Source organism: Planococcus citri, chromosome 4 (genome assembly GCF_950023065.1).
Source record: "Planococcus citri chromosome 4, ihPlaCitr1.1, whole genome shotgun sequence".
In the NCBI taxonomy this organism is placed as follows: Eukaryota; Metazoa; Arthropoda; class Insecta; order Hemiptera; family Pseudococcidae; genus Planococcus; species Planococcus citri.
In genome coordinates, this window is record NC_088680.1 from 11,327,077 (window position 1) to 11,347,415 (window position 20,339).

Consider the following 20,339-nt stretch of genomic DNA (forward strand, 5'->3'; position numbering starts at 1 on the left):
TCCCAACAATTAATTCTAAATAAATTTAAAAAAAAAAATTCTATGTCCTTTTTTTCCAAAATTTTCAAAATGTCGTTATTTTTATCAAAAATGACAAAAAATTTTGCTTTTGGTCTAAAATGACACAGAATTCTGCAATTTGTCAAAATTTCCCATTTTTGCCTGTCAAGGGTGCATACATTTTTGATATTGCTAAAAAAAGGCTGTTTTTTTAGAACTTTAAAAAAATAATAATTTTTTTGGCAGAATTCCCAAAAATCTTGCTTTTTGCCAAAATTGCTAAAAAGGCCTTGTTTTTTCAACCAAAATTTTGGAGAAATCTTGCTTTTCACCAAGCTTCCAAAAAATTGTTGATTTTTCCTTCCAAAAAATTATTGTAGATTTTTCTTTCCAAAATTGACTAATGTTTAAATGTTGTGTTTTTTTTTTCAGCATTTCCAAAACTCAGAATTTTTCCAAAATTCCCAACAATTCTGGTTTTTGCAAAAATTTCCAAAAATCCGTCATTTTTACCAAAAATTACAAAAAATTCTGCGTAAGGCCTAAAATGACATAGAATTCTGCAAATTCTGGTTTTTGCAAAAATTTTCCAAGAAGACTTAAGTAGCTTGCTTTTTGCCAAAATTGTTAAAAAGGCCTTGCTTTTTACCAAACTTCCAAAAAAGTGCAATTTTTTGTTACAAAATCGTTTCTTTTTTTCATCATCGCCAAAACTCTAATTTTTTTTTAAATTCACAAAAATTTTGCTATTTGCTAAAATTATCAAAAAACAATGATTTTTACCAAAAATTACATAAAATTCTGCATTTTGTCAAAATTTCCTTAAAATCCAGATTTTTAAATACATTGTTTTGAAGGCCTTCTTTTTTTGTAAAATTGCTGAGAAAGTCCTGCTTTTTCAAACTTCAAAAAAAGTTAGTATTGGTAGCTTTTTTTTTGTCAAAATTCCCAAAAAAAACTCACTTTTTCCAAAATTTGTAAAAATTGACAATTGCCAAAATTGTCAAAGAAAAGCCCTGCTTTTTGGCGAAAATGGTCATAAAAACACATTATTTTTTCCTAAAGTGCAGAAAGAATTTATCTTTTTATACCAAATCCCCCCCCCCAAAAAAAACCCGAAAATTGACAAAAATCCTACTTTTAATCAGTCAAGAAGACGCTGCTTTTTTTGCCAAAGTGTTGCAAAAAATACTTGCTTCTTTTCAAACGTCCAAAAAAGTCAAGAGTTTCATTCCAAAATTCCTAAAAATCCTGATTTTTTTTTTTTGTAAACCAGTCAAACAGTCCTCTTTGCTGTTTCACTAAAATTCTAGAAAAAGTCTGCTTTTTGAAACTTCCGAAAAAGACCAGTAATTTTTTGACAAAATTTGCCAAGAAGGTCTCGTTGCTTTTTTGTCAAAGTGTTGAAAAAAAACTTGCTCCATATTTTCAAATTTTCGAAAAAGTTCAGAGTTTTCTTCCAAAATCACTAAAAACCTGGATTTTATTTTAAACCAAAATTTGACAAAAAGTTATCTTTGCTTTTATACCAAAATTCAAAAAGAGGCCTGCCTTTTGAAAATCTCAAAAAAAAGATCTGCATTTTTTTTGCTGAAATTCCCAAAAATTTGAATTATTTGGCAAAATTAACAACAATCCTGTACTTTGCCAAAAATTCTGTTTTATTGCCAACTGTCAAAAATGACCTGATTTTCTGCCCTGTCCCTCCCCCTCTGTTCAATTTTAATCTAACCTTAATTTTTTTTAAATTTTCTCCTTTCAAAATTTCATTTTTTGTAATAAGTAATGAAAAAATGTGAAAAATATTATCGAAAAAAATTTGATCCTGATTATAACACAAAATGTCCTAAGTACTTGGAGTCCTGCTTTTTCAAGAAATTAATCTTGCAATTTTGATCAACTTGCTTGGATTTCCAACAATTTTAACAAAATTTCTGATATTTTTTTCATTATTTTTTTGACTTGGTTAAGTAATTATTTTTATAAATTTTTGTTCAGATAAATTAATATATTTTGAGAAGAGGGAGGCTGTGAAGAGTAGAGAGGTGACTGAAGTATATTAAAATTTGCATTTGAATCAACATTCGTCTGTACTTCTCCAAAATACCTCCAGAGTCCATGACAATCGAATCCTTTATGTAATTGAGAACACTTCACCAGTCACTATAGGTGCACAGATTAGTATCGTTGTCAATGTCACCTCACCTCAGCCAGTCCTCGAACTCAAATTCGTCGCATACTAAAACAGACCAATCAGCACATCTATACTCGTATACTATTTATATGCATTGATACCCGTCTCGAGTAAAATATCACGTCCAAGGTGTGAACTTGCACGTACTCGATGACAGGTTGTGATTACGATTAGCCTCTCTCTAAAATCATATTTATTTATAATAAAAGGTTCGAAGTTGAAAGAGAGCCCGATACGATGCGTGCAATTGGTCACGCAACATTACACACGTGCTATTGCACGTGTCCCCTGTCCACGTCTCCCATCTCCTGTACCAACATCCAACATATATGTATAGGTATTATACAAATACACGATCCGATGCATGCGAGCATCGCACCTGTGTACCCAGGTTTACCAGAAGTTTAGCCTAACAACTTATCTTAGAGCGCCTATCACGTATTTATTATGCCTTACGCGTTACACGTAAGTAGTAAGTATTGATCCATGGGCAATTGGCTCGGATTTGGGACACGATTATCGATGCAATGATATTCTCATATTCTCTGGTGCATTGAGCAGATTTTTTTTTTTAATTCTCACGATATTTTTTGGTGTCTTATATGTATCTTTTTATAGTACATATGTATAGAGTGAGTATATCCCAAAGGCTTCGGTTTCGGTCTCGCCCCCGCCTCTTCATCAGCCAACTTGAGTTTTCAAATAAGGGAGTGTACGATGAAGTAGCCCGAAGCTGTACTACGATTCGGTGTACGTACACATGTATATTATTTATATGTAGAATCACAGGTACGAGTGTGTTTTTTTTTCAGCTCATTTTATACACGTATAATTGCGGTACGAGGTACTCGTATATTTATCTATAGTAATAATGGTTACGTTGTCGGCTCAATCGATCCGGTTCGCGGCAATATGGAAATTAAACGTTTCCAAGAGGTAATTGTGCCGCAGCTACCGTCTTTATCGCAGACTAGACTCGTGGAAATTGGACTCGATTCGTAGAAAATTAGACTATTTTAGCCAAATTTTATCTTCCTGAACGTTTATATCTTACCCTTTCTCTTGTAAATACATACTCGTATATGTATGGTAGGTATAGGTATCGTGGAAAGAGATATTAGGTATATGTTAGAGAAAAATGAAGGATATGTGGCGAATACCCCTCGAGCCATTGTGGTCAGATTTATTTGGTATTTTTTTTTCTCTCTCTCTTTCTCTCTTTTATTTTACATGAAGGAGAGCTAATTTTAATATTGCTCTAGACGCGGCCAGTTGGCTGTTTATCGAAAACGAATACCTAGATACTTATTTTTATTATGTGGTATTGTGAAGAAAACCGTGAGAAATTAACCGAATTGAATATTTACAACGTATTATTGGTACGTAGGTATGTATTTTTTTCTCCGGCTAATTTAAATTTGCTGAGGAATTGGAATATATGGAATAGTTTACGTTGCCGAAGAACCTCGTATGTATTGTGATGACTGATGATGGTGATTAAATGAGGTATATATATACTCATCTGAGTCTCGGTAGGGGGTCAATTTGAGATGAGAAATAATCATTTTTGGGGAAATTTAATTGACGATTGAAAAATTTAATTGGGTAAAGATGAGAGGCAGAGGGAAGGGGGTAATTTGCCCCGAGCTTAGATTTTCTGAAAGGTCTTAGGGAAGAGAAACAGTTTGTGATTTTGAGAGCTTTGGAACGATTTCATTTTTCGTGAAGAGAGGAAAGAGGGGGATATTTGCTGTGGACTTTTTTTGAATCTGCTTTTGAGATAGCTGTGAAAAAATGGATGCTTGTGTGAAGAAAAAAATTGTGATGAGGTTGGAAGGGGGAGGGGGTATTTTATAAAACGAATCGTAGTAATAAGGATACGTTTTTGATAGATGGTGGATTTTTGAAACGTAGTGAGAAGAGTAGGTCGTTCTATTTTTTTTTTCTAACAAAAAATTATGCCCAAATGATCTCAACAAGACGTAGAAACAATTTCAAAATTTCAAAAGAACGTATTATATTCGGTTGAAAATTTGAAATTTTTGGAAAAGCCCAATGTTTAAAAACCTTTTAAAATTTTCAAAATGTTTCAATTTTTTTTCGGTTTAGGTGATCTTAAAATGTATCTAGTTTTCTCTTTCAGAATAATAATAGGCCTAAAGATCAAAAATTTGTATCTAAAATCAGAAAAATTGGAGCAAATAATTATTCAGATGGGTATAGCCTAGTTCGGAATTTAGAATTTTTTCCAAAGGTGGGGAAGGTTAAACCTTAAAATTTGTTCCATGTCTTGTTTAGATTATTTCGGGAAAAAAATGATGAATTTCAGAGCTCAATGGGAGAGGGCCAGGTCCTATACTTTCATTTGCTTATTCAAGACAAGACAAAACATTTATTTTTAAAGTGCTTACAACACAATAATATTTTGGTTTTGAAAGCACTTACTATTTTTTGAAAAATTAAACTAGATGGAGTAAATGATCATTTTTGATTAATTTAATAATATTATTAAAATTTAATTTATTATCAATGAATTTGTTTAAATCATCTTTTAGATTTTGAAGGTTTAAAAAGGGGCAAACAATCAAGTGGTGTTATCAAAAATTACGTTACAATTACAACATAAAATATTTCACTGATTTTCAAAATTTTTCAAAATGAAAAAAAATTGACAACAAATTGTAAACAGTTTTATGTAAATAGGTAAATTGGGAAATTTTTCAAAAATTTGTTCTTATTGGATAAGCTTGGAAGGGTTAGGTTGTCTCTTTAGGAGGAGGGAGAGGGGAATTGAGCAAAATAATTTTTTTTCGGTTCCATCAAATTAAAAAAAAAAAAACGACCCACTTTTGAAGGTTAAACCCTCCTGCACTTTTCAGTTATCTACACTAAAAATTAAAACAATTTCGAAAGAATTTATTTCACTGGATGAAGAGGAAGGGAGGAGGTAAGAAAAGCTTGAAAACCTCAAATTATTGATTTCTCCGGTGCCATAATTTTTATCCCTGATTTCGCTTCAATAAAATAGTTTTACTGACTTCTCAGCACATACGTAGATATATAATTCAATTTTAGTGACTGATTCAAAAAAAAGGGGGGAAGAAGATGGGAAGGATTTGAGAGAAATTTGGTAAAAATGATACTAAAAAATTCAAAATTTTGCACCGTTTCTCGAATAATATGATGGAGAAATAAGGGTCCAAAAATACACTCAATTTCTGTTGTGAGTGATTTATGATGAGTGATTTTTAAAAAGTTGAAATTTTTGATACTTATGTAGGTACCTACCTCCACTTATTAGAAAAAAAAATCATAATTTTCAGATCAAATGCTATAAAAGTCTACTCAAGGTCGTCGCTGCTTTGATTTTTTAGCAGGTATAGATTTTTTAAAAGAGAAAGTGTGAAGGCAAGTGAGTGAAAGGAGGGGTTGAAGGGGCAGAAAATTGAATAGATACTAAATTATCACGTTTCTAACTCGAATCGGAAGGCTATAGTTTTGAAAATTCCCCTAATTTCACCATTTTGAAGATCGAAAACCCTTCACGAGTAGGAATGCCAGAGGAGGGAGGGAGGGGGTAAAGATTCCTTCCTGAAAATCATTGTGGTTGGAGAAAACGAAAAATTTCTCATATGTAATTGACCTAGATCCTGTATCGATTTTCCTTTGAGCGATAGGAATAATGTTAAAATATCAAGTAGTGAGTGGGGTGGAAGGGAAGAAGAAGATTTTTTTGTATCTACCATGCTTAAAGCAAGGGCTCGATAGGCTTGTTCCAAAAAGTGTTTCATTTCTTTACTTTCCAAGAGAGCAGAGGATATAGAAAAGGGAGGCATTTTTTTCCACTCGAAATTTCTCCAAAGATGCAAGAAAACTATTCATCAGCTGATTTTTGAAATTTTATGGATCAAAAAGCCATGAAAAGCAGATTGATTTGATGAGAAAAGGGATTGAAGTTTCCTGTAATTAGATCCTAGTTTGGAGGAAATGGAAAATATCCTTCATAATTTACAACGTATTTTGAGAAATCAAAAGGGGGGGGAGGGACTTCATTAGATTTCTTTAGATATACCAACAATAAGCTATAATTTCCAAAACGTGTTTCATTTCTCAAATGATTTCGTCAACTAAATTTTTTTTTAATTTTTAAGTTAAATTTTAAAAAAATGTTGACTTTACAAAACCATAAAAGTTGAAGTTGAGAGAAGATAGGGGAAGGGATGAAAATTTCTGCCACGAGAATCAGTGTTGAAAAAAAAATTTAAAAATCCATCATTCAGGTTCTTCAAGTCTGACTGATCTTGAGCGAAGGAAGAGATTTTGATATATTGAATGAGGGGGAGAGGGGGAATCTTTGATTTTTTAAAGAATTGTCAAAAAAATTGATAGTTCTGAATAATACTTCATTTTTTCCAGAAAACTGACTAAAAGAGATAATATACGTAATATTTTTTTTTTTGAAAAGGAATCCCGCGTCCAAAATTTTTTCATTCTTGTGTCAGTTTCTTTTCTAAATAATCCTCTTTTCAAGAAAAAAATCTTCCCCCGTCTCCTCAGGATGTTTTTTGGTTCCTTTGTATGAAGCCTCTAATGATGGAAAAAATCCAAAAAGGTGAAATGAATCAAACTGGGTTGAATTTGTTTCGAATATTTCCCATTTCCAAGTCATAATAATTCTTCTAGATACCCCCTTCTCCTGTGACAATGTTGGTTTTATTGTATAGAGCCTCCAAAATTGTGTTGAAAAAGCCTCCCTCTCCCTCCCCAACAATATTTTTGATTTTTTGCATACTTTACTATATTGCAACATTTACAAATGGGCTGGTTTTTTAAGGGAGGAGGGGGGAGGTGGTTTGATCTTGAAAAGTGACTTACACAAAAGCATTCTAAGTATCAGAAATGAGAAATTTTCAAAAACTGTTTACAGGTTTCAATTCTTGATTTTTTTCATTTTTTTCATTTTAGAAAGCTTTTTGGGAGTTTGAGATAGGTAAGTTTTTTCTTGAAAGTTGTATTTTTTTTGAAGGTTTTCGACAAAAAAAAATAGAATTTGGGAATAAATTGAATTTTTTTACTTTTTGTCCTTTTTTTTTGGGGGGGGGGAGTGAGCAAATGCTCCTCGCCCTTGAACTATTTTCGGACCTGGAGGAAAATCGAATAATGGGGAATTATTAAAGCTCTTTGGGAGTTCGAGAAGTTTTTTCTTGAAAATTGTATTTTTTCGAATGTTTTCGACAAAAAATTGAGAATTTGTGAATAAATTGAATTTTTTTATTCTTCCATTTTTTGGGTAGGGGAGGTGAGAGGGGGAGTGAGAAAATGCTCCTGACCACTTAAACTAAGTATTTTTGAACCTAGAGGAAAATCGATGAATGGAGAATTATTTTCACGATAAAAAAATCCAATATCTTCTGGAAGTGGAAGTGCAAAAAAGCGAATCTTCAATCTCCCCCTTTTCGAATCCCCTTAATTTTTAATGCTTATCTCACATCTTTTAATTATGGTTGAGAATATTATTTGTCATTTTAGCAAACGATCATAATAACATACTTACTTATATAGGTACCTGTGAGAAAGATGGGAGAGGGAAAGTGATACGTTCTAGATTCTTTCCTTTCGTTTTCGTTTTCAGTACCTATTTCGAAGGAAATATACCTACCTAAAATGTATTAAATGTTAAAATACTCATTCGCAAAATATAAATCGTGTAAATGATATCCCCTTCAATTCATTAGATGGGCAAACATCATCATTCAAGTTCACGTAAGACCTTCGACTTGAAACTCAAGATCTCTATAATCAGTTCGGTTATACTTTCGGATTCAATAAGTTGAGAATTTTTCAAACATCAATTCTACATCTTCGTTTAAAAATTATCATACTTATTCCAGAAAATTCTTTCAACGTGATTCCATTACCTGCTTTTGGCCTTTATCTCATACCCAGAGACAATCAACGTAGATAGCATCCTGCATAGCAACAATCAACAATAAAAAAAACCGTAGACAAAAGAAACTGCGCATTTATAAAAGAAAAATAAAGATCATTTATTTCATTCGAAAAAAAAGAGGAAAGAAAGAAAAAAACAATTTTTTCATCTTATTTTTTAACGCATTTATGTACGTACTTACATTTACATGTTCGTTATACAAACGATACCAAAATAAAAAGGAAAATATAGAAACATTTAACATTATACAATCAGTCATCGCAATCTTTGGAGATGAATTTCGAATTAACTTTCAAATAATAATTCTAGGTAGGTATAATAATGAATAACTCTAGCTATAGGTACATATATGCGATGCATATTATAGCATATATATAAGATAAGAGATAGATAAATAATAAAAGGAAACTCGGCTATAGGCTATTTAAGTATACCTATAATAGGAAACTATACGCGTGATCGTGTTTTAAAAACCAGTAGGACTCATTTACGTAAAACGAAAAATTAAAATTTCTTATGTACAATCTAGAGACGATGAAAATAATTAAGTACCTTTTTTAAAAAAAAGAAAACAGCAGCAAATGATCGAAAACAACGTTTAAAACAATCGACCCTAAAGGAAGGAAAAGAAATAAGGGGAATCAGGTAGTTGTAGAAATTTAATTACGTATTTGGAGGTGGAGTGTAAAGGACTAGAGACTTCACGAAAGCGGTGAAAAGGTACTAATAAAGGTGGGCTTGAAAACGAAAATTAATAATTATAGAGTATTAGTCGGATAAGTATGTACTTCAATCGATACAACTATTAGAACATCTTTTTGCATTTATAACGTAATAATTTTATTTTACCAAATAAAAACATAAAACTACGATGCATAGGAACCAAATGAAAAATCTCAAAAATAATGATATTAAAGTAAATTTTGGACAATAAGGAACTAAATAACTCGTTAACCTATAGGTATCGTATTCCGATGAAAAAAAATATAGCATTACGATGGCGAAAGAATGGAAAAAACAAACCTAATTTATCAAACCTTATAAAATATACAAATCCTAAAATAATAATAAAAGAGGTAACTTCGAGTTTAAACCTAAACAAAAAAAAAATAAATCCCATACTTATTAATTAATAAAGATAAAACTATAAAGAAAGAAAAACGAAAAACAAAAAACAACGTAACAAATAAAGTAGATAGTATAATATAAGAAAACCATATCGAATAGATCAGCATGATTTCCTATTCAAATTAGGAAATATTCAATGAGATCATATAAGCGTGTGATATACACGAGGAAAACAAACAAGGAATAAAGAAAAAGGACGAGGAAAGAGGAACAGGATAAAGCATATAAGGTAGGTACATCGATTGGTGCAAAAAGAAACAGCGTGGTAATAAATTACGTGACATGATGAGGAAGAAGAGGAGAAGGAGGATGTAAAAATAAATTAATATTTCCTTAATATTTCGGCGATAGTAAATCCGGTCTTTTGTTTAATGGGCGTTCGATGTATCAGCAAATGAGCATTCAGATTCGATCTCTGGTTAAACGGTTTATTGCAAATGTTACATTTGTGGGGTGGTTCTTCGTTGTGGATGATTTTGTGCACAGCTAAAGTCCTCGCTTGACAAAACCCTTTACCGCAGATATTACACTTGAAAGGTTTATCTTTCGAATGGATGTATCTGTTTTGAAAAGAAACACACAAAGAAAAACACCAGATTAGACAATCGTTCGTTCAAGTTGTGTAGAATAAAAAAAGAAGAAAAAGAAGACGAGATATAGGTATGTATTTGGCGGCGAATCTGGCGGCCTTCCCCTCACCCCTCCCTTCTGTGCAGACTCTCTCGATCGGTGGTCGCGGTGTGAAGAAAAACATTAGCTATACTTCTAAGAGAGACGATACCGCGAATAAAAAAAGAAAAGAGGGCCATCAAAGGCGTTTATTTACGTATATTTAGATCAAAATACAGCGCAACGTTGTCGTAAACATTGGCGAATCGTCGACAGGGTGTTCAAGAAGTTCTCACGATGGAGGATTATTTTTTTAATTGATGGAAATTGCGAAATGTTTGGAAGTATTGAGATTTTTTCGTGGATATTTTTTATGAGGTGTGAGGAGAGAGGGGGGAGGGGGTGAGCAATTTGAAGCCTGTTTTTTGGGGTGCTTCAATAAATCTGTTTTGTTCCTCGAGACAAAAAAAAAGGAATTGAGTCAAATTTCAGGGAAAATTATACCAATTGAAGTGATTTTTACAAAGTAATCGTTTTTGAAACCGGTTCAGTGGTTCTCAAGAAGTTGTCAATAATTTGTCAAAAAAAAAGGGGTGCTAAAAAAATCAACCCAGATTGAGAATTTTCAAATTTTTTTCTGCTCTCAAAGCATTCGAAGTCTAGAGGAGCAATTTTTGATCGTGATTTCTCCCTCTTCTCTTTCAATTTGCCACTCACAAAGTGTTCCCAAAATTCCAACATTTTTAAGAGAAATCCTCATGCAGAGAAAAAATTAAAATCGAAAATATTATGGACCAAAAAAACTGTTAAAATTTTTATTCAGCGAATTTATTCAAACCACTGAGGGAGGAGAGGGGAGGGGAGGGAAGGGGATTTGGGCAAAGATATCGTTTTTGGCCAGAAAATTTTGATGTGAAAAAATGAACAGAGAGGAAGAAAAATTTTCACGTTTTTATTATTGTATGTACCAAAAATTTTACTCATAAATTGGTTGAATATTTTCATAAAAAATTGAGAATGAAGGGAAACATTTTCACTCAGTTTTAAATCTGGAGAAAAATAATGAATTTTAAATTTTATTAGTGGGAAGGGCAGGGGGAGGGGGAGTTGAATGCTCATTTTTCGTGTCGAATACAAAAAATATACTTGTGAGGCAAAAATTATCAAGTTGAATTTTCACGTTTTTATTTTTGAACCAACATTTTTTTTCCAACTACGTAGTTGAAAATTTATAGATACGAGTAAAAAATTGAAGGAAAATGGGAATTTTTTTTTTTGAACAGAAGAAAAAGTAACGAATTTTTAGCTTATATTGTTGTGGGGGGGGGGGAGAAAAAAAGAGGAGAGATATTAGTGTTATTTTTTCGTGTTGAATACAGAAAATATGAGATAAAAGTTATCAAGTTGAATTTTTTTTACGTTTTCATTTTTGAACCAGACATTTTTCTCTCAAACCGAGTGGTTGAAAATTTACGCTACACGAGTAAAAAATTGAAGGAAAAGATGAACTTTTTTGAACAGTAGAAAAATTAACGAATTTTAGCTTTTATTAGGGGGGGGGAGAAAATAGGAGAGATTTTAGTGCTATTTTTTCATATTGAATACGAAAAATATGAGACAAAAATGATCAAGTTTTTTCTCTCAAACTAGGTAATTTAAAATTCAAATCAAAATTTTTTTGAAAAAATGGTAAATTTCTTAAATTTTTTCAATCATGGAAAAAACGATAAATTTCAATTTTTTTCGGTTGAGGAAGGAGGGGGAGGGGAGGTTCCTCTAGTCAGATGCAAAAAAAAATCACGACATAGAAAATTATTCAAGTTGAATTCTTCTAAGAAAACGTTTGCTCGAAAATTTTTGAAGATTGGAGATCGTTGGAATGGTTTTGAATTTTGTTCGTGAACATTCTCACAGGGCTGGGGGAGAGGGGGGGAAGTGTCAAAAATTATGAAACTCAATTCTATTCAAATATTGTTGTAAGTTTGGAATCAGGTGAAAAAAAATAAATCAAAATAATGAGTAGTGAAGTAATGAAAATTGGAACATTTTTTTTTACGAAATTATTTCTTGCTAAAAAAGGGGCGAATCTCTCAAATTTTGGATACCTTTTTGGCTTGAAAATTTGAAATTGAAAAATACCTACAAGAAGTAGGGAAAAAATGGTGATGGAAAATTTCAAAATTTAATTTAAAAAGTAGATGAAAAAAGAGGATTTTCGCAATTTTTTTTTGATCGAGGGGAAAATGATTAAATTTTTGGGATTTGAGGGGGAGGGGAGGGGAGGGCTCACTATCATTTTCTTGACTAATTTAAATGATTTTCAGGTAGTAAAAATTCAGTTTTGATCAATAAATTTTCCAAAGTGATTTGAAAAAAAATCGTAAAATTTTTAAAAATTCATTTTTAGTGAAAAAATTAGGAAATTTTTTTTTGGGGGGGAGGAGGGGGATTATCAAAATGGAATTTTCAGTTCAAAAAGGGAGAGGTTTATTTATTGTTCAGATTACGTGATATTTTTTCTCAGTTCTTCCCTGGAGAGAGAGTGAGAGGCCCTCGACTCAGGATGTTGAAAATATGATGGAAATTTTCTCTTGAAATGACTCGATCTCTTTTTGTGATGGATGCAAAAATAAATTTCAGGCACAAAAAATTATCAAGTTTGAATGTTTTTCAATTTTTGTTTTGAACTTTGAAAATACTTCCAATTTTCTGTATTATTACCCCCCCTCCCCCTCTGAACACCAAAAGATTGGGCAAAAATGATCAGGTTCAATCTTTTTTTTTAAACTTTTGTTTCGAACTTTGAGAAAACTGCACAATTTTTTGTATTATTATCCCTCCCCCTCCCCCTTACCCTCAAAAAAATGTGTGACAAAAATGATTAGGTTCAGTTTTTTATTTTTTGCATAAAGTCTGAAATGATTGAATGGGAACCACTGAATCAATTTTAAAAATCAATGCCTCAAAAAACCCTCCTTAATTTTCTGAATTGACCTTCTTAATTTTTTGACTAAATTTCATTTTTCGGGTACTCTGATTCCAATTTTGAAATCCACAATCCAACCCATTTCACCTCATTCTATCCGATTGAGAAATAAAATCATATCACCGAACACTTTTTCAAACACACTGTACCGAAATGCAGACGATCACGACGAATAAAGCTTACAAAGACGAAACAGAAAAAAGGAAACCGCTGGCGTGAATTATCCCAACACCCTGCCACCCTTTCTCGTGCTGTGATCGCTTTACCTATACCTATACAGTATTATGAAAAGATGTGTGAAAAATGACCCCACTCGAAGCCGCATCTCAGCATCATTGTTATGTAATAACACGCTATTATGGTCGATTACCTCCCTGCTCCCTCCTCCCTTTCACCGCCATTCCCTGCCTTCTGACTAACAATCATATTATACTTAGGCCTATATACTCGATGGCGTGATAATTAAAACAGCTACATACCTGTGATCTCTGAGGTGGTCCTGTCTTCTGAAAGCTTTGCCGCAAATGTCACACGAGTAAGGCCTTTCGTCGGTATGCGTCCTCTCGTGAATGAGCAAATTGTAGCTCTTGGTGAACTGACGTTGGCAGTACTGGCAAATGAACTGCTTCTTAGGTCTGGCGCTTCTTCTGCCCGGAGCTGCGGGAGGAGGCGAAGGAGACGGGACAGTCGACGAAACATTGGGCAATTGAGTAGCCCTTGGGAAGAACTTAGGGCCCATGTCGCATCCGAGTACGTTCAAGTTCATGAAATACGAAGTGTTATAAATGCATCCTCTATTGGCCGCTGGCATCGAGAAAACCGACGGGAAGTGGGTGAAATGATGGTGAGGTGGGGTCAGAGGCATGACTGAGGCGAGACCGAGCTTTGGAGCTGGGTACGATGATGAGGTAAGTCCGGGAGCAGTGGTGTCTGAAGAACAGGGGATCTTCGAGACGATGAAGTCCTTCATTTTTTCTAAATGGTGGCCGGATTCTTCGTCTTTGATATCGTAAGGTGGCGTGTAGCGGTCTGGGGAGCATTTCGAGGGCGGAGGCGAGCCGTTGTCGTAGGATTTATTCATCGATAAATCGATCGAGTACTCGCTGCCGGCGTATTCCATTTTTACTGCGGAAAGAAAACAAAAGTATACAGATTAGGTTGGGTCCAAGTATAAAATACGAGAGATAGGTCAGTTCTATGTACATCATTTGAAATAGATACAGAAGCAAAATATCATTAGCTCTACGTGGTTTTACGAAAGCGAGAAAGATGTTCGACGAGTAATTTGGCAACAGAATGATTTATCACCTTGATAGATTTTAGAAGAAAAGCCTCGAGTACGTGTCATCGCCTCATCGGCACCGACTTGCTATCTGGCTACTGACTTTTGCAAATTATTAATCTACTGTCAAAGTATTGCCAATTGCTTACACATAGAAATATCCTACAGTGATTTTCTTTTTCGCTAAATCTACTCCCTATCTACCCTATTGTTCTGTTTACCTATACATTTCTTCATCATTAGCCACTCTCACTGAACTGGAAAACGAGCTAATTTTATGCATTTTGAATACGAGTACAATACCTACTACGAAACAACCGGTTTTGTTTGACGAAAACGACCAAGTTGACGAGATTTTACGAGGAATTGGCTACTGACTAAGTGACGTGTCTTTTTACGTATTTATTTTTCTTTTTTGATGTGGTCGTGAGTGGTGCGGTGGTGTCGAAATTGTATGCAACGATTAAGGTATTTCTTGGAAAAAATCAAAGTAAAGGCAATGAACTTTTTGAATGAAGACATCAAAAAGCAGAGCTAGAGTGAAATATAATGACAAGTCGAGGCAGGAGGAATGCAGCAAAGGCTCTTGAAGCCTGAAACTGGGTACCAGGTGCAGATGATTTATTTACGAGTCCAGTGTAGAACTCATTGTAATGTATAAGGTTTCGAGAATTTGCATACCTATCGAGAAGAAAAATGCTCATTTTTAATCGATCCTGAAATTTTTCGAATGATTTTTCTGGCGACTGTGAACTACATAGTTTGATGAATGCTTTGTACAGGTCGTTGTGAGTTGTCTATGTCTAGCCTTGTCTCTCACATTAGTACTTATAGATATTTCTCTATCTACCCAGGGGAGGATTGTAAATTATTTTTCCCCTCCGCAGGATAATTTGTCGCTTGGTTTGATTCGAAATCTGTAAGTACATGGAGGTGTTTGAAGACGAAATTCTTCGAATTTGTAACAATAGTGGGGAATTTTTTAAAAGAGGAGACTGTTTTTAGCAGGCTAATGTTTTCTTGGGAAATATGGTGAGGTGAAATTTTTCCAAGAATGTGGAATGGGTATTTTTTCGGGTGAGATTTTTACTTACTTATTTTTCGAGTGTTTTAATGAAATTTGTTTTTTATTTATTTTTTTTTCAATTCAATTTTCAGAAATCGAAGAAGTTGAGTATGTATATTTAATAATGTAGGAGGAGGGGAGAGGAGTAGATTCGTACTTGGTATCATTTGATTTTTTTGGCATCTTACGCTATTTTGAATTATTTTAAATTATTTTGGTATTAGATAATTTTGGAATTTTTTTATTTCCATTACCAATTCTATTTCTTATTATGAGAACCGATTTTCAATTTTCAAACGTCGAAAAATTCATCATCAAAGGGTTTCGTGATTTGATATTTGAATAATTCGAAAAAATCGTGGAAATTGAACTTGGATTTTGAAGAAGAAGAAGAAGGAGGAAAAAGTTTTTGGACCAATAAAATTATGATTTTTTTCCCTTCGTGATTATTCAAATTAATTTATGTTTTGAGGGAAGAGGGAGGGGGAGAGATTCTGAAGCATGAAATTTTGAAATTTTTTTCCATTACTTATTACTTATTTTTATAACACTTGATTCATGTTTCGAGGGTGTGGAGAGGATTGAGAAGGGAGAGGAGTAAAATTTGACCGATCAAATCTTGAATTATTATTCCCATCGTTACCTCAAACTTGAACCAATTTGTGTATCGAGGTGGAAGGGAAGAGAGGGCAGGTGAGAAGAGTGAAAGAGAGAAAGAAGATTCGATGATGAAATTTCGATTTTTTTTCATCATCATTTGATTGAGGGAGGAGGAGAAAGAAAAGAGGAAGAGATTAACCCAATTTTTGATTTTTTTTCCTTTTATTACCTCTTTAAATTAATTCGAGAATTGAAGAGTGAGACGAAGGGAAAGGAGTGTGGATTTCAATGAATGAAAAATAATTGTTTTTTTTTACTATTCATTGATTCAATTATTTTGATTGATTGGAAAAAGTGTCTCTCTTCCCCTTCCCCCCTCTTTTCTTTTTCAAGTTAACGAGCTCTGGTTATTTTTGATTCAGTGATAATCGATTGCATTTCGAAAATGATTTTCAAGTAATTTTGATTAATTTGGGGAACCTTTTTTCAACTTGAAAATGCCTTTCAGTGATTTTTTCTGACAATGTTTTACTTCGTTTTCAATTTTTTTTGTTTTTTTTTAAAAATAATTTTGAACAAATTCCAGAAGGATAAATTTTTTTCAATTTCTATTTTTTTGATCTATAAGTATTTAATTTTTGAATTTTTCTCATCTCTATTCAAAATGAATTGTGTGTTGAGGAGGAGGGGAGAGTGAGGAGCATAAAGTTTTGGAATTTTTTTCAATCATTATAATTATTTGAATTATTTCGTGTGTTAAGAAGATTGTGGGAGGGAGGAGGGGGAAGTTTGAATTTTAATGAATTTATCCCACATGGCTTAGATATTTTGATTTTAAAATAGGCTTCCTCCCCTCCCCCTCACTTCTCTTCAGAAGAGTCCAATCCTGGTTATTTTCAATTCATCGCGATCGATTGAATTTCGAAAATGATTTTTAAGGAATTTTGATTCATTTGGGATGGTTTTTTTTCAACTTGAGGTTACTTTGGTGTAATTTTTTTAAAACAAAATTTCACTTTCGTTTTTCGTTCATTTTTTTACAATTTTTTTATGGGTAGTTTTGAAAATATTCCAGAAGAAAGAAGTTTTTTTAAATGAATTTTTAACGAATCATTTTTTTAAAAATAATTTTTGGCGCGAAAAATATGACGATTGAAGTTTTTTTTCATGAATTTTTATTGGATCATTTTTGGCGGGAAAAATAGGTATGTAATAATTACTTTCATAGAATTGGTGATGAATTTTTTTTTTTACACGAGGTGTAGAGAGAGAGGGGCAAATAAGGTATCGTTCCACAGTCCCATTTTTTTTGATAATTTTATGAAATGGAGAATCTAAAACGACATAATGAATATTGACAATTAAAAATTCTTGAAACGTTCAGAACTTCTAGAAAAATTTTTGATTTATGAATTTTCACGAAAAAACAAATGTTAGGGCTATTGAAGAAATTACAATTTAGGATTTTTCGCGAAATGGATTTTTATGGAAAGGGGGCCTGGGAAAGGGGAAGTTTTTACTGTAGTCCTATTTCGGTTCCCTGAAATTCTGGGGAAAAATGAACTCGAGATCATGTAAATTGTCTCAATGTGTCTCAAAAAGTCTTTCAGAACCTTTCCACGCCACCCCTCTGACTATTTGACTCATTTTGAGTAATATTTTGCAGTAAAATGTTCAATTTTACGAAGAAAATGAAACAATTATAAAGATTTTGCAGATTTTAGGGCTTTTACTTCGGATTACTTGACGAAGTTTTCCGTTTTGAGCTTTATTGATGGATCAAGTTGAGATTTTAAAGCTTCAAAATATTTGTTGCGAAATTTCAATATTTAAAAAAATGTACCTACTGAGTTTGTTATTTTTTTCTGCTTTCAGATGATCGAGGCCTTGAACGCAGATGGGCATATTTTCAATCAAGCTGAGGGTAAGTCGAACGAATAATAAATTTTTGAAAAAATATGCACACTAATGATAGATTATCGTAGGCACAATTTTTCAAAAAAAGATCCCCATGAGGAATTCGAAATCCCTTAAAGATAAATCTCACAGTCAATTTCTCCTCCAAATAGAACTCAAAGATGTAGTTATTTCATGGCAAATCGACCCCTCACACACATTTTAACATTTCGATAAATACTGTCACACCCTCGAACCATTTTTCAACTGAAAATCCTCTGAAAAAATAAAACTAAACCCCCCTCCCCTTCCACATCACACCAAACTCCATGCTTTCTCCACAAAAAAGCTGTAAAAATATGGAAAAGACACATAAATTTGGGTATTCTGAAAGAAATATCCAAAAAAATCCACAATTATGCACCAAAAAGTAAGTCTAAACTGTTTAGGGGGTCTCAACCTAAGTTGAGGTTGCTCAAAACAAGCTCCAGTCTCATAACGTTTCCATCAAAACAGATCTCAAAAAATTTTACGACAGACCCCCAAACTGAGAAAAATCCACTCTTCAAAATATCTCGAAACGATTTTCAAAGTTGACCAAAACTTACCCCAAATCCCTACAAATGAAGTCATTTTCCAAAAAAAATCCTATAGGTAAGTCTCTCTCAATCAACTTCATAATGTGCCAAAAATTCAACAGCTAAGTTGAGGTTATTTTGGAAACGAAACATGTTCAAAAAATCTCACATTTATCTCATAAAATCATTGAAATGCCCCAATCGAAGTTTAAATTACCCCAAAATATGTCCCAAAGTGGCCAAAATGTATGGAAACCTGTCTATAGGACCCTCATCAGTGTCCCAAAAAGCAGATTCAAAAAGCTATGGAGAAGTCTCAACTAAATTTAAGATTGCCTAGCTAGGAATAAATCCCAAAAATTTCCAAAAAAAACCTACAGTTGCCTCATGAAACAAAATTTCGAACTCTGTTGCAAACCTATAGAGTAAAATTTCACATCTTGAGCCATCTCAATTCCCACATCCCATTAATGGTGTGCAATTTAGTTCACTCGTGATTGCCTGAAATTGTAGAATTTACACATATTTTCATGCAACTAGACCTAACATAAGGTACACTTAAGAATTACTTTATCTATCATTTATCAACCACCAAATTTAAACCTAATAAGTACTCGAAAATTTCCACTCACCATTGGGTAAATAACCAGGATTGTAGCAATCTCCACAAGGTAAAGTTATCTGCTTCATGGCTTCTTCGAAGTCAACCGGTTCGAAAATCAAATCGATCACACAGCAAGTTCAAAAAAAAAAATTGTTCACAAATACGAATCAAATTCGTACAAAAAAAGAATTCAAAGTTTCAAAATTGCCACAGTAAAATCATATACTAGTGAACTAGTTCGTTCTAGCAAAATATTCGAGTTTGAGAAAAAGTTGGCAAAACACGCGATAAAACACAATCACAATAATACACGAGCCAGAAAGAGATAGAAAGAATAACAAAAATATCTCGTATAATGCAAGATAAGTTATGCTTCTTGTTTAAACGTACTGTAGGTATGTATTTTTTTTTTGATAAGTGCACCTCAGCATCGAAAGAAGAACTACGTTATTAATCAAAACCCACGCACATCTGAAGCTGTTTTTGGTAGTACTACAGTGTACCATAGACAGATCACACAATGATAATAAAGGTTAGCTGTAGTTTTAGCTTACCGTGGTTAGTTGCTTTGGCTTCTCTATGTATGGTACTACCAGTGCATAAAGATAGGACTAGCGCATGCGCAACTAGGAGGAGTCTGTATGCCTCGCCTCAAGAAGTCATCTCACCATTGGTGGATTGCTGCTTTGCTGCTTATTGTGTAGAAGCCCTGGTATACAATTATGCCGCCGATTCGGTTCGTTTGTGAGGTTTTTTTTATCGCCTGTATTGTACACAATAAGGTACATTCTCTGGTATATAATGTAATAAGCTCGAACCTGAATCTGTAACTGAATCAGAGCCTGGGTTGTGTGTATGTGAGCTGATTTCTAAATAGAAATGTTTATAGGAGAAGAATTTTTTAAAAGCGTTTTAAATTAGCGGAACTAACGAGCGATGTCGTCGTCGTCGTGAGAACGTGTCTTTTTTTAACACACACTGATGAAAACAATTCTACAACAAAGTGGATAGATTTTTTTAAAAAACAGCAAAAAACACAGCCTAGGTATACTTTAGGGAAAGAGTCCAAGTGGATAGAGCCTGATACCTTTTTATATATTTTTTTTCGATATACTGTATGTTATGGTATTGTATGCGGAAGTGGTTGTAAATATTTTATCTACAACTGTGGAGATGAGAGAAGCTCGCTATGAGGAAATAAAACACTCTGTGCTGGAGGTTTTTTACATCATCGATGCTGACAGATACGGGTATGGTATAATTGGATCGTCGAATGAATTGATGTGTGGCTTTTGCGGAAACACAATGTGGTGGTTTTTTTTCTTATTGGTATGAATTCTCGAGGTGGTAGTTTTGTTTCGAGTTGATCACAGGGTTAGGTTTGTATTATATGAGCCTATGATATTGTAGGTATATTTTTTTTACTAAATTCGGTTCCGGGTTGTG

At 33.3% G+C, this 20,339-nt stretch overlaps 1 protein-coding gene across 1 annotated transcript; it reads right to left on the bottom strand.

Annotated features, from left to right (window-relative positions):
• Positions 1–8,216: 8,216 nt before the first annotated feature.
• Positions 8,217–19,456, bottom strand: LOC135843716 (protein odd-skipped-like). The gene is made up of 3 exons (XM_065361677.1): positions 18,922–19,456; positions 13,347–13,992; positions 8,217–9,832 (listed from the first exon to the last, which is right to left on the bottom strand). Exons 1-3 carry the CDS (start codon positions 18,977–18,979, stop codon positions 9,595–9,597), a joined length of 942 nt encoding a protein of 313 aa, XP_065217749.1. The 5' UTR covers positions 18,980–19,456; the 3' UTR covers positions 8,217–9,594.
• Between the last annotated feature and the right edge of the window lie 883 nt (positions 19,457–20,339).